The 13032-nt window shown below is 68.6% G+C and overlaps 2 protein-coding genes across 4 annotated transcripts in view; one reads left to right on the top strand and one right to left on the bottom strand.

Moving 5' to 3' along the window:
• The window catches only part of CAMSAP1 (calmodulin regulated spectrin associated protein 1), a 53780-nt gene extending 50222 nt beyond the window's left edge, over positions 1-3558 (top strand). Inside the window, 1 exon segment of the mRNA XM_062207240.1 lies at positions 2316-3558. Coding sequence (XP_062063224.1) covers positions 2316-2618 — 303 coding nt within the window. The 3' untranslated portion in view covers positions 2619-3558.
• Positions 3559-8097: 4539 nt separating this feature from the next.
• Positions 8098-13032, bottom strand: part of KCNT1 (potassium sodium-activated channel subfamily T member 1) — a 50144-nt gene continuing 45209 nt past the window's right edge. For all 3 annotated transcript variants that reach the window (XM_062206849.1, XM_062206850.1, XM_062206851.1), the window contains 3 exons: positions 12693-13026; positions 8282-8366; positions 8098-8197 (listed from right to left, as the gene is read on the bottom strand). In XM_062206849.1, coding sequence (XP_062062833.1) covers positions 8098-8197; positions 8282-8366; positions 12693-13026 — 519 coding nt within the window. The remainder of the gene's footprint in view (positions 8198-8281; positions 8367-12692; positions 13027-13032) is intronic.

The following is a 13032-nucleotide window of genomic DNA, read 5'->3' as shown; positions in this document are numbered from 1 at the left end:
GAGGCCGTGTCAGGAGGGCGGGGCGGCGGGGAGGTGGACATGGGCACTTGGAGGGGCCCTGGGTCCGGTGTGGGGAGGGCCGGTGGTCTCCGGGCATTCCGCGAGGGCTTGGGTTGGGTTTGCCGACTGCTGCCTCTGAGCACACAGCTGCCAGCGAGGCCGGTGGTGGCCCCGCAGGTAGAGCGTGGGCTGGGGTAGCATGTGCAGGGGGAGGGGGAAGCCTCACCGTGCCCCCGACAGCGGGGGCAGAGGAGAGGGGACACCCAGGACACACCCATGGCCGGCCCGCCCGTACTGGGTGCCCATGCCTGGGCCCCACCAGTGATAGACGCCGAGGGCGGCCTCGGCACTGCCTGTCGGCACATGGGCGGGTAGGTCCATCTCAATTGGGCCCAGGTCTGTGGTTAGGAAATGATGCGTGCCCAGTGGACTGTTCACGGGGGCCTTGGCGAGCAATGGGCGTCTGAGAGGAGACTAGGAGGAGGGCAAGGAGGGAGCGTTCTAGGTCAGTGGGGGCAGACCCGTGGCCTGGGCAAATGCCTGCGAGGCTGGGGCCCCAGCCAGCACAGCGGCAGCTCGTGAGCGGGACTGACCTGCGGTGCAGATGGGGCCACAGGCTCTCCTGCTGCGGCAGGGCGGCAGGGCGTCTTGTGCAGGGGCGTGTGGGGGCGGGGAGGCGTCTCCCTGCAGGGGCGTGTGAGGGCGGGGAGGCGTCTTGTGCAGGGGCGTGTGGGGGTGGGGAGGTGTCTTGTGCAGGGGTGTGTGGGGGCGGGGAGGCGTCTTGTGCAGGGGCGTGTGGGGGCCGGAAGGCGTCTCCCTGCAGGGGCGTGTGGGGGCGGGGAGGTGTCTCCCTGCAGGGGGCTGTCTAGGGGCCGCTCAGGTCGAGGAGCAGCCCCAGGCCAGGCCGCTGCAGCCCCACCACATCCGGGCATCTCAGTCGTTAACCGGGGCTTCGCGGCATCAGCCTTGCGCCGTCAGAAATCCCGCCCCACAGCCGCGGGGACCAAGCCCTGGCGGTTGGACGGCTGCGGCGGCAGCTGGAATTGTGGCCACTCCAGAGCCCGTGCGTTCGTCCTCGCCACCCGGGCCGTGTGGGAGCCCCGTCCGGTTCCTTCTCTGGCTCCTGTTAGCTCCTCCTGAGAGGCGATCACACCCACTTGGTGCCGTGGTCCCCAAGGTCACCCCGAGAGCTGCAGGGCTCCCAGCCGGGGAAGCCCGTCGGTCCCTGGCCTCTGTGGGCCGACGCCTGCTGCCTCGGCCGTGGCAGAGCGCCCGGGCCGTGAGTCCCACGGGGAAGCCCGCCAGAGTCCGGCCCCCAGGCGTCCCTGCGGGGCTGACGTCAGGGCTCCCAGTGTGCCTTGCGGCAGGAAGCAGGGTAAGCGTGAGCCCCTGTGGCACAGCCAGGGACAGCTGAGACGCAGGTTCCAGCTGCGCCGGGGGGGCCGCCCTGCAGACACCCCCTGCCGCGCCCCTGCGCCAGCGAGACAGGCGCCACCCGTCTGCCCACGCTTCCCCACGGGCAGCCCCGGGTCTGGATTCATTTATTTAAAATAATAAACCCACTACCGTCAGAATTGGCGTAGATGGACGGAACGTCACTTTCTAAAGAGTGCGTCTGGGGGGAACGGCCGCCTGCCGCAGCCTGAGGTGGCCGGGCCCTCCTGGGAGGGCAGGGCCGGCGTCGGCAGCAGCACCAAGGCCCGGGCCGTGCGGATGCCGAGGTGGCTTCAGGGGTCCTGGGACCCCTGGACCACGACAGAGACTGCTCTGGGCGTCGGCCTGAGGAGCCGGGGAGACCCGTGTCCAGTGTCCGGAAGGCCGGACAGCGCCCTGGTCCCTGGGGTCGGCCTGAGGAGCCGGGGAGACCCGTGTCCAGTGTCCGGAAGGCCGGACAGCGTCCCGGTCCCTGGGGTCGGCCTGAGGAGCCGGGGAGACCCGTGTCCAGCGTCCGGAAGGCCGGACAGCGTCCCGGTCCCTGGGGTCGGCTGGAGGAGCCGGGGAGACCCGTGTCCAGCGTCCGGAAGGCCGGACAGCGTCCCGGTCCCTGGGGTCGGCTGGAGGAGCCGGGGAGACCCGTGTCCAGCGTCCGGAAGGCCGGACAGCGTCCCGGTCCCTGGGGTTCTTGCTTTGCCCAGAGGATTCCCAGACCGTGAGAGGTTTCCTTCCAAGTGCAGACTCTGAGTCGCAGCCATCCCACCACCAGATCCGGGCTCCCCCACTCCCCCAGAACGCCACACTGGCTGCCCTGCCGTGAGCGGGGTGCCTGCCGTGAGCGGGCCCTGACTCTAAATCGCTTCTCGCCCCTCCCCGTGCAGGAGCTGGAGAAGTGTGACGCCAACCACTACATCATCCTGTTCCGCGACGCCGGCTGCCAGTTCCGGGCCCTGTACTGCTACTACCCCGACACCGAGGAGATCCACAAGCTCACGGGCACAGGGCCTCGGAGCATCACCAGGAAGATGATCGACAAGCTGTACAAGTACAGCTCAGACCGCAAACAGTTTAACTTGATCCCAGCCAAGACCATGTCGGTCAGCGTGGACGCCCTCACCATCCACAACCACCTGTGGCAGCCCAAGCGGCCGGCGGCGCCCAAGAAGGCGCAGAACCGCAAATGACCGCGTGGCCGGGCGGGGCGACCTGCCGCCGCCGGCCTGGTACGACGTGTGCAGAACCGGAGCTGTTCTGGGAGGCTTCTAGGTAGCGAGAGGAACGCCGCCCCGCGCTCCGCACGGGGACCCAGGCGGCGCGGGGGGGAGGCCTGGGCGTGCTCTGGGTGGCTCGCGGGGCCGGCGGGCGGGGGGCGAGCGCGGAGTGTGGTCCCTCGAGCCGCGTGGCTCCCTACTTGAAGTCCTCCTCCGTGGCTGCGGACGGCCCCCGGCCGCGGCCCCTCGCCGCCCTCTGCGTGCGGCCCGACGCCCTGGGGGCGGCCGGCGGCCCTCGGCAGAGGACGGCCCGCTCTCCGCTCAGGTGTCAGGTCGTGGTGGGGTTGTCTCCGTTTAGGAAGCTGTAAGATATTTATTGATCGTGTCTACTGCCAACGTTTGTATCCAATTCTAAGGTTTCTGAAAAATATTCTTGTTTTTTGCTGCTCAGAAAAAAGTTTACTGAAACTCCGTTCACTCAAGGCACTGAGATCTGTAGTCGGTCTCCTGCAGGCAGGGCGGGGCCGGCGCTGGGGCTTGTCCACCGAGCAGACAGGCCCCGGGAAGCAGGGGCTCCCGCCCGAGGGCGCGTCCGGCACAGCTCCGCTGGGCAGCGCTCTGCTGCCGTCGGGAGCCCAGGGGCGCGCTGTCCACGCAGGGCCCAGCGCCACGGCCACCGGCCCGGGAGGCTGCAGCTGCTGTGTTTCGCCCGTGGGGAGTGCCACTGGAACCGTCCTGAGCCCTGCAGGACGCCAGACACGAGGGCGACCGCCACACCCGGACGCTGGGCATGGGAGCGACCGGGCCTCCCGTGACCGCGCCGTCCCTGGGAGTGCTGACCCCTCACTGTTGGACATTATGTGACCGTATTTATTTTAAGAAAGCACTACAGTGTAATAAAGGAATGAGCTAACTGGCCTCCTGTGCGCGCGCGGTGTGTGCGGTGCCCCGGCTCCTGGCGTCGGCGGAGCGCGGCCCGGTGGAGCGGAGCGGCCGGGTAAGCCTGCGTCTTCCTGGCGGCCTGAGTGCGGAACGTCGCAAAGACCGCAGGCAGCAGCCCGTGCCCAGGCCCCGGTGTCTTCGGTGCCCTGGCCGGCGGGAGCGCCACGGAACGCTCTCTCTGACTTGCCACCAAAGGCCCCGCGCTTCATTTCCGTGGCGGTTGGAGGCCTTCCCGGCTCGGCCGTGGTGCAGTCAGCGTCCGGGTTGAAGACGTGGAGTTGGGGCGCCCTGCGTCGCACCTGAGGGGGTGGCGAGCCAGTGTCGGGTGAGCGCGGAGGATCCCGGCCCGCGGGGGTGCCCGCGTGTTAAACACGTGCAGATGGACACACCCTGTTGGACCTGGGACCGGGGCTGCCGCGAGCCCCGTGGCCGCGTGGGGAGCTCTGCAGGTTACGTTTCATGCCCTGGAGCTGCCGCCACGCGGGGGAAAGTCCTCACTGAGCACGGATTTGCGGTCGAGTGAGTTGGCTTCCTTAGCCGCTCGCAGCTGAGCCTGACCAGGGTCTGACCTCGAGAACCGGACCTGGCGTCTTCAGAGCCAGCTCGTCCTGGGGCCACTCGTGCGGGGGGCGTGGGAGGCTGTGCGTGGCTGCGGTCGCAGGAGCCCACGGGTCCGGCCACGAGTCCATCCTTCCAGGGGTTCACCGGGAAGCCTTCTCCAGCGTCTGGGTGGGTGTGTTCTTAACCTCTTCGTAATGAACTTTACCTGGAGGACCGAGGTCTTCCATCCTCCTGTTGGCTCCCCAAATTCCAGCAGCAGCCAGGGCTGGGTGCTGCTGGAGCCAGGAGCTGGGAGACCCGAGTCTGACGCCCACGCAGGTGTTAGGCCCCCCGTGGTGCCCGTCCATGGGAGGCTGGAGTGAGGAGCGGGGCCTCCCGCTGCGCCAGGCGCCCCCGCAGGTCTGGGGCTCTGGCAGCGGCTCGCTCAGTCTCCCCAGCTGTGGCAGCGGAGCCCTGGCTCCCTGAGCGTCTTCCCGAGGGATCGAGACCCAGGAGAGGGAATTCGCACTGGGGCCGGGCGCCTCCCGAGAGCATGGGCACGGACCTGCACGGCCGGGGAGGGTTGTCGGTTCAGTTTTTCTGCCAGTGCCACACCGAATGGGCGTGGAGAATCCAGGCTGTGGCAGGCACCCGGGGAGTGAGCTGGCAGAAGGGAGGACACGTCCAGAAGCAAACAGCCAGCTGCCGACGGTCTGAACTGTTTGCAGCCGGGCCCAGGCCGAGCGATCGGCGCGTGGTTGGCGTGGCTCGTGGTGACGCTGTGCTTCCCACCCTCAGTGGCCGCTTGCCCCGGAAGCCACGCTCGAGCTGGGAGCCCCAGGCCACCTGAGTGAGAGCGCGTGGCACGGAGCCCCTCTGCACCCGCCCTGAGTGTGGCCGCTGCCGGCCCCGCTGCTGGTGTCCACAGGACGGGGCGGCTGCAAACGCCTCGTGGCGCCTGGCTCGGGGCTGAGGCGGGCTCTGCTGGGATCAGCGGAACTGACGGGCCTGGGGACTGGGCTGTGACGGTGTCTCTGGCTCCGACACCCGGCCATTCCCGGTACCCCCGCGTCAGGTGTGAGGGGCTGGCCCGAAGCCGCTGGAACGTGTGTGTCGGGGTGATGTGGGGGAAGCCGTGTCCCACGGAGGGGGGATCTGGTGAGCACGCGTGTCCTGGGCGCGTCCAGGCCCAGCGCTGGCTCAGGGCCCAGCCTGGTGCTCCTGCCCTTGTCTGGCGCCTCACGTCTGGTGGCGCGCGTGGCGTTGTCGGCGCCCAGGTGCTGGGTGGGCGTCACTGGTCTCCTGCAACTTCTTGGCCGGTGTTAATCGAGCTGCTTTACTTGGGTCGTTCTCTCGATTGATAGAAATTCCCTGTGCAGGATTCCTGCGCGAGGCTCTGCGGGCGGTGACCGGCGCTTGGCCAGGAGCCTGTCCCTGCGTCACACCGGTCGGAGCTCACCCACGACCTCAGTTGCGTCCGTGGCCGCTCGGCCCTGTGTGCAGCTCCGGTCTCCCTGCGGGGTTCCGGGGTCGGGGCTGGGGTGCAGCTCTGGGAGGTGCCACCTGCCCGCGGACGCCGGCCCTGCACCTGGTCTCGTTTTCATGATGGGACTCATCCGAAGCCAGGGGGGGGTTTGGCCGCGTGGTTAGATGCCTGGGTCCCACATCGGTGGCCTGGGTTCAGGTCCCGGCTGGCTTCCTGACGGGTCACCCCGGAGGCAGCAGCCACGGCTCCACGTTGGGTCCCTGACAGCCACATGGGAGACCTGGATGGAGTCCCCAGCGTCCAGCTTTGGCCCGGCCCAGCCCAGGCTGCTGCGGGCATCTGGGGGGGAGCCAGGGTGGAAGACCTCTCACCCCCACCCCCGCCCCCACCCCAGATAAATACGTTTTAAAACAGTTCAGAGCTGCCCAAGGAACAGAATGTGTGTGAGGTGTGAGTGACGACCGTGGGGGACCCACGGACGTGGCACCCACAGAGCAGTGTGCCCGGGCGGGACGGGGCCCAGGCCCCGGACAGCAGCCTGAGGTCCCCACTGGCTGGAGCGGTGGGGCAGGGCGGCCACGCTGTGCTGTGTGACCAGGAGGGGTGCACAGAGCGGGCCAGCACCATGAGCCCTGGTGCTGCTGTGGCCGCAGGAGGCCCCGCCCCGGGGGTGGGGGCAGGGCCAGGCTTCTGAGGCCCTGTGTCCTTTGTCACTGCAGGACGTGACAAGGTCAGAAAAACCGGTCTTGGGCAGATATTTGCTCGTGGGGGCTCAGGACCCTCAGGCTCCAGGGTTGGCCCAAAGGGAGGCTGGGGGCGGCGGTCACGCCAAGGGGCCTCCCAGCCACACACAGCCACCACCTGTCCTCAAACCTGGGAAGTCCTGCAGGGTCCGGGAGAACCTGCCCCCCACTACCCCGCCCCATTGTCCCCTGCTCTGCCGCCTGTCACCTGCCAGGGGGCGCTGTTTGCACTTCACAAGGCCAAGGTGGGAGGGGAGAGCCAGGCCAGAGCCGCCCAGCTGAACCGGTCCAGAGCTCGGCTGCCTCGGCAGTCGCACGACGTGGAATGCCGGCTGCAGCCTTGCCCTCGCGTGCCGTCCCCCCCGTGCCACCGTGGGCCTTGCCCGGGTCGGCAGCAGCCCCCCCCCGTCACTGCCGCGCCCCCGGTCACAGGAAGCGGAGGCTGAGGGGAGTGTGGACAGTTCCAGATGCCACAGGCAGCTTTTATTGGGTTGGCGACCGACTCCCACAGCCCACAGGCCGGCCTGCCCCTGCCCCCGGCCCCCAGCCTCGCCCAGGGCTGCCAGACACCAGGGAGCGGGGTGTCGGCCGTGCCCACAGCAGCCTGTGTGAGCTCCGGGCAGAGCAGCGCCCCCAGTCCAGGGCCCGGCAACGCTGAAGGCCCGCGGAGTGCCCACCTGCCGCTCGAGCGTCCGGCACTGGGCAGGAAGTGGCCACCGAGGCCCCCCGCTGTGCATGTTTCGGGCCCAAATCACCTGCCCACCTGTGGGCAGCAAGGCCCTGGCCCTTTTCGGGGGGCCCCGGGAATGCGGTCCACAGCCCGAGCCCTTCCCCGATAGGGCCGTGCCCCCCCCAAGTGTCTCTGGAGACAGACTCCCCACACGGGGCCAGGGCCGGCAGCCCCATCCCTCGGCCTCCCCCGGCCCCTCCTGCTGCAGGCTGAGGGCAGGGGCACCTGCTTGTGGGACCCCGAGCCCCCGTGGCCCAAGGCCAAGCACCGGCCATGCGCACACGGCACTGGACTTCCCGCCCGAGTCCGCCCGGCTCCTTCCTGCCGCCCGTGTCTGCCCGTGTCTGCCTCTGTCCGGGCAGTGCCGTGCTGAGGGCTTGTGGGCCCTCTGTTGGCAGGAGGGTCTCAGGCCAGGCTGCTGGGGAGGGGCTTGCCTGGGCCCATCGGCCCCTCCCCTCCCCAGCCTCTTGGGGTACCCCCGTGAGCATGGCTGAGAGCATACTGCCCCAGCTTAGGGGCCCCCAACACAGGGGCACGTGGGTGACAAGGTGAGGCTGGGGGCTGCCACGAGGGTCGCATTCCCAAGGCCTGCCTGGGATGGAGGCCGGTGACCCCTGCAGGATGGGGCCACTGGCCGGGAGGCCCAGACCCTGAGGGCTGACTTGTGCTTAGGGGGAGGTCCCTGGAGGCCTGCCAGCCCCTCCGCGCACCCAGGAAGGGTCCGGACTTCCCCTCCACTTGACCCTCTCGGGCTCAGGACGCCGGGGGCTTGGCCCAGGAGCTGTGCCGACACAACTGCTGGAGTGGGAGTGGTCTCTCCCCAGGGCACAGCCTGGGCTCGGCCACAGGGGGCAGGGGGCCTCGGCCGGGCCCGTCACGAGTTGCGGTACATCTGTGCCGGGCGTGGCACGGGTTGGTAGAGCTTAGGAAAGGGTCCCCGCCGCTCCTCTCCAGGCCGTGGCCGCCGCCGTGCGCACTTGCCCCTGCCACAGCCCCCGGAGTCCGGGCCGCTCAGAGCTGCGTCTCGTCGCGAGTCTCGGGGTTGCAGGACAGCCTGTGGCTCGGGGAGCTGCCGGCCACGTGGGCCAGGGGGTCCGGGCGGATGAGATACCTGCAGGGAGGTGTGCGGGGGTGCTGGGGGCTCACCAGGCGGGGGTGCCGCGCGGGGCTCGCGCGGGGCGGGGTGGGCACTCACACGATGTCGTTGGGCTTCAGCCGGGTGTCGGGCGGGGGGTTGATGAGGACGTAGGACAGCGTGTTCTGGTGGTCATTCATCTCGCCTGCAGGGACACAGCCCGGTCCCCAGCTGCTCAGGGACCCCCGCCGCCGCCCCGGGCCGCCCGGGACCTTGCCGGTTCGGCCGTTCCGCCTGGCCGGGGCCCCTCCTCCCTGACGGACCCGCGCCCTCAGCCCTTCCTCACGGGCGGGGCAGCTCTGAGGGGCAGCGGCGCGGGCTCCGGCCACGCCGTGGGCAGCTTGCTCAGCCCCAGCAGCCAGAGTCAGGGGCGTCTCATCCCGGGCGGCCGGGCAGAGGCACCGACTGCGCCTTCGTACACCCTCAGCGCCTGCACACCCCCCCTGCACACCCCTGCACAGTCCTATACACACCCGCACACACACCTGTACACACACCTGCACACACACACCTGTACACACCTGTACACCCACCTGTACACACCTGTACACACACCTGTACACACCTGTACACCCACCTGTACACACCTGTACATACCCCTGTACACCCACCTGTACACACACCTACACATAGATCTGTACACACCTGTACACCCACCTGTACACACACCTACACATAGATCTGTACACACCTGTACACCCACCTGTACACACACCTGTACATACACCTGTACACACCTGTACACACGCATCTGTACACACCTGTACACCCACCTGTACACACACCTACACATACATCTGTACACACCTGTACACCCACCTGTACACACCTGTACACCCACCTGTACACACACCTACACATACATCTGTACACACCTGTACACACACCTACATATATACCTGCACATACCTGCGCACACCTGTACATACATACCTGCACACACACACCTGTACACACACCTACACATAGATCTGTACACACCTGTACACCCACCTGTACACACACCTGTACACACACCTGTACACACCTGTACACACGCATCTGTACACACCTGTACACCCACCTGTACACACACCTACATATATACCTGCACATACCTGCGCACACCTGTACATACATACCTGCACACACACACCTGTACACACACCTACACATAGATCTGTACACACCTGTACACCCACCTGTACACCCACCTGTACACACACCTGTACACACCTGTACACACGCATCTGTACACACCTGTACACCCACCTGTACACACACCTACATATATACCTGCACATACCTGCGCACACCTGTACATACATACCTGCACACACACACCTGTACACACACCTGCACACACACCTGTACACACCTGTACACACACCTGCACACACACCTGTACACACACCTACACATACACCTGTACATACCTGCACACACACACCTACACCTACACATCCGTACATACACACCCCCACCTGTATACACACACCCCCACCTCACACACCCCATGTATACCGATCACGTGCACACACAGCCCCCACACGCCCATGCCTCCTGCACATAACCCTGTACATTCTTGGAGCACCAGCCCGCACCTGCCCACATGGGTGTCCACACCTGCCCACACCTGCACATGGGTGTCCACACCCGCCCACGGGCATCCACACCTGCCCATGGGCGGACACACCTGCCCACGGGCGGACACACCTGCTAGCGTCCACACCTGCCAGTGCCCACACACCCACGGATGCTGCGTCCTCACTCCATGTACACCTACATGGCCAAAGGCACCTGGACGCAGCCACGCAGCCACGCAGCCCCCGCCCCGTCAGCCCAGACCACGGGCAGTGGGGTGGCCTGGGGTGGCCCCAGGGGCAAGACTGGCCCTGGAGAAGCGCTGGTCACTCGCACACAGGACTCGGGCTGTGTCACCCGGGGCCCTCCCAGGCCTCTCCCCAGGGACTGCACACCATGGCCACAGAGGGACGGAGCTCTCTGGCAGCCGGGGAAGCTGCGCGGCCTGGCCAGGGTGCACTGGGCACAGTACCCTGCCGGGAGGCGGGGCCGAGGCCGGGGCTCGGGGCCCGTGGGGGCTTTGGCCAGGAGAGCAGCTCTGCCTTCGGGCGGTCGGCGGGGTGGACGGTGCCCGTCTGGGCAGGCCGGCCCCGCCTGCTTCGCGCTTTCTCCCGCAGTGGAAGTGGCTGTGGGGCAGGGGGCGTCCCAGCCTCACGTGCCCAAGCCTCCCTCGCTGGCCTGGGCCCCTGGGTGGACGGCCCAGGCCAGGCTGAGACAAGCAGAGCTCTCGCCGGTCGGCCTGTGGGCGGCGAGGTGGAGGGCGGGGCTGGCGCGGGCAGTCCCACGCCCGGCCCCAGCTGCCCACCCCGGGTCAGCGTCGGGTGTGCACGCGCTTGGCAGAGGCAGGCAGCAGGTGCGACAGGGTTGGGGTGGGGGCACGGAGCTGGCTCAGGGCGGTCACCCCTGGCCCCCTCCCCAGACCCTCCCCCGGCCCCTCTCCTGCACTTGGAATCTGGCTGACTCCAGCGCCTCCCTCCCAGGGCACTGTGGGGAAGGTGTCGCCCCAGCCCTGAGTGCGAGGGTCCCCCGGCCCTGGCCCCAGTCCAGCAGGTGCACAGGCGGTGCCTGGTGACTGTGCTGCGGCCTGTTCGCATGCTCACCTGCCTGGGAGCTGCCACAGAAGCTGGTGCCGCCGGCCCCAGCGCCCGGCACAGCCCCGCCCTCCTTCCACGAAGCCGCAGAGTTGTGGGACGGTGCCGAGCTGGCCCCGTGGATGTCCCAGGCCTAGGCCTGCCCCAGCAGTGGCCCCCACCCAGCTAATGCCCACCTGGGCCCGGGAGGCCCCTATGGTAGCGCCTGGGTGCTCTGTGTGGAGCCGCAGCAGAGGGCAGGCTCTGGGACCCCCCCCCCCCAGGCTGCTGGGAGCCCTGGAGACAGGGAGGGTCCCGACTCCGCCCTGAGCCCCGACTGGGCCCTGGCCTGGGTCTGGGAGTGCCAGGGTCTCCTCTCGGCCTCGGCTGAAGCCCCCCTCCCTGAGGGGCGGCTCAGATTCCAGCAAACCTCAAAACTCTGGGCAGGAGCCGCTCAAGGCCTCGCCCCAGGTCCACGGGGCAGGGCCCAGGGCCTGGCACCCTTGCTGGGGGTGGCTGCCCATGGGGGGGGCAAGGTGGGTGGCTGGGCATCTCCTCTGGGACAGCAAAGCAGGGTGAGGGCCCTGGGGGAGCCCCGAGGGCTGAGCCGACACGGCGGCCCAGGCATAAAGACCCAGCCTTCTCCGTGCCGGCGGCGACCTCAGATGGAGGGGGGCGCCAGGGCCCAGCCTGGGACCACCTGTGAGCGCCGGGGGCCCTGCCGGCGCTGCAGCCTGGGGGCCTCTCTCTTCTGTCCTGTGCACCTGCTAGCTGGGCCGGGGTCCAGGTGGGCGTGCCCCGGGGCAGAGGTCGGAGCCCGCCCGAGCAGTTACCTTGCAAATATCCCAGGTTTACCCGGTTCATGACATCACTGGCTGTTAAGTTTGCCATGTCCTCTAAGCACACACAGGAGAAGCACGGACAGAGAGAGAGAGAGAGACAGGTCAGCAGGCAGGGCGGGGCCCAGCTCAGCCGCCGCGGAAGCCAGCCAGCCTCGTCCGTGCAAGCTGTGGTGGGCGGGCAGGGGTCGCGCAGGCCATGTGCCAGCTCTGGGGGCCGGAAGCACCGCGCTCTCTGTCGTGGTGCTCAGCGTCTCCCCGACAGGGGTGGGGGCGGCCGGCATGCGGGGAGCAAGCAGCTGAATCTTGGCTGGGAAAGGCCCCCACGGCCCCTCGCTTCCCAAACCCAGGCCTGTCCGTCTCCTTCGGACCCGCCCCCTCGGGCTGCTGCCAGTGCCCTGGCCCCAGTGTGAGCCCCCGGTGCCCGACCCCAGGGCCCTGGGCCGTGGCGACCGCTGGCAGGGAGCAGGTGACGCGCAGTGGCCCAGGCTGGGGGGCGGCGTCTCAGCGAGGGGGAGACAGGTCTGACACGCGGCGCACTCGGCGTCACCGCTGCATGCCGGAGGTGGCCGGGCCGGGGAAGGCCAGCGCAGGTGTCCCGGCCTCAGCCGCTGCCCGCTGCTGTGTTGCAGAGGAGGGCCCCACACCTGCTGCTGGGGGGTGGGGTCTGGGGCTCCCGGCCACGGCCCTGAGCGCCTGCCCCCCGCAGGCCTGGCCTGAGCTGGCCCTGTCCAGCCCTGTTCCCACGTGAGGGGGCGCTGGGGCCCCCGAGCAGCAGGAGGGGGCTGGGGTCAGTTCTCAGGGATCCTGTGTGCGCGGCAGGGACCCCTGGGCGGCACCCCTGCCCTGTCCACTGCCCCCGGCCCACCAGGTACCTTACCGCACCCGCCGGGCACCCTTACCGTACCCACGCCGGGCACCCTTACTGCAGCCCGCACCGGGCACCCTTACCGCACCCACGCCGGGCACCCTTACCGTACCCACGCCGGGCACCCTTACCGTAGCCCGTGGTGGGCAGCCCCAGGTGCTTCATGCGGTTCTTGACCAGCTCCGAGAGCTCCTGGCGCTCCGAGCGCCGGCACAGGCTGAGCCGCTGTTGGCTGATGTACTCGGCGGCCGCCGGCGCCTTGGCCGCCTGCTGGGAGCCCTTGCGGCTCAGCTTCCGGGCCCAGGACAGGCTCTTGCGTCGCAGCAGCGGGTGCTCTGCCGGGTCCCCGCCGCCTGCGTGGCGGCCGTGGGTGCTGCCACCGCCACCGGGGCCCGCCCGTGCCCCCCAGGGCCCCTGGGCTTCCCGCACGTCCTCACAGTCCTCCATGTTCACCGAGATCTGGGACTGGGC

Source organism: Lepus europaeus, chromosome 12 (assembly GCF_033115175.1).
Source record: "Lepus europaeus isolate LE1 chromosome 12, mLepTim1.pri, whole genome shotgun sequence".
NCBI lineage: Eukaryota > Metazoa > Chordata > Mammalia > Lagomorpha > Leporidae > Lepus > Lepus europaeus.
Note: the sequence above shows the minus strand (reverse complement) of the source record. Positions and strands in the feature narration are given on the sequence as shown.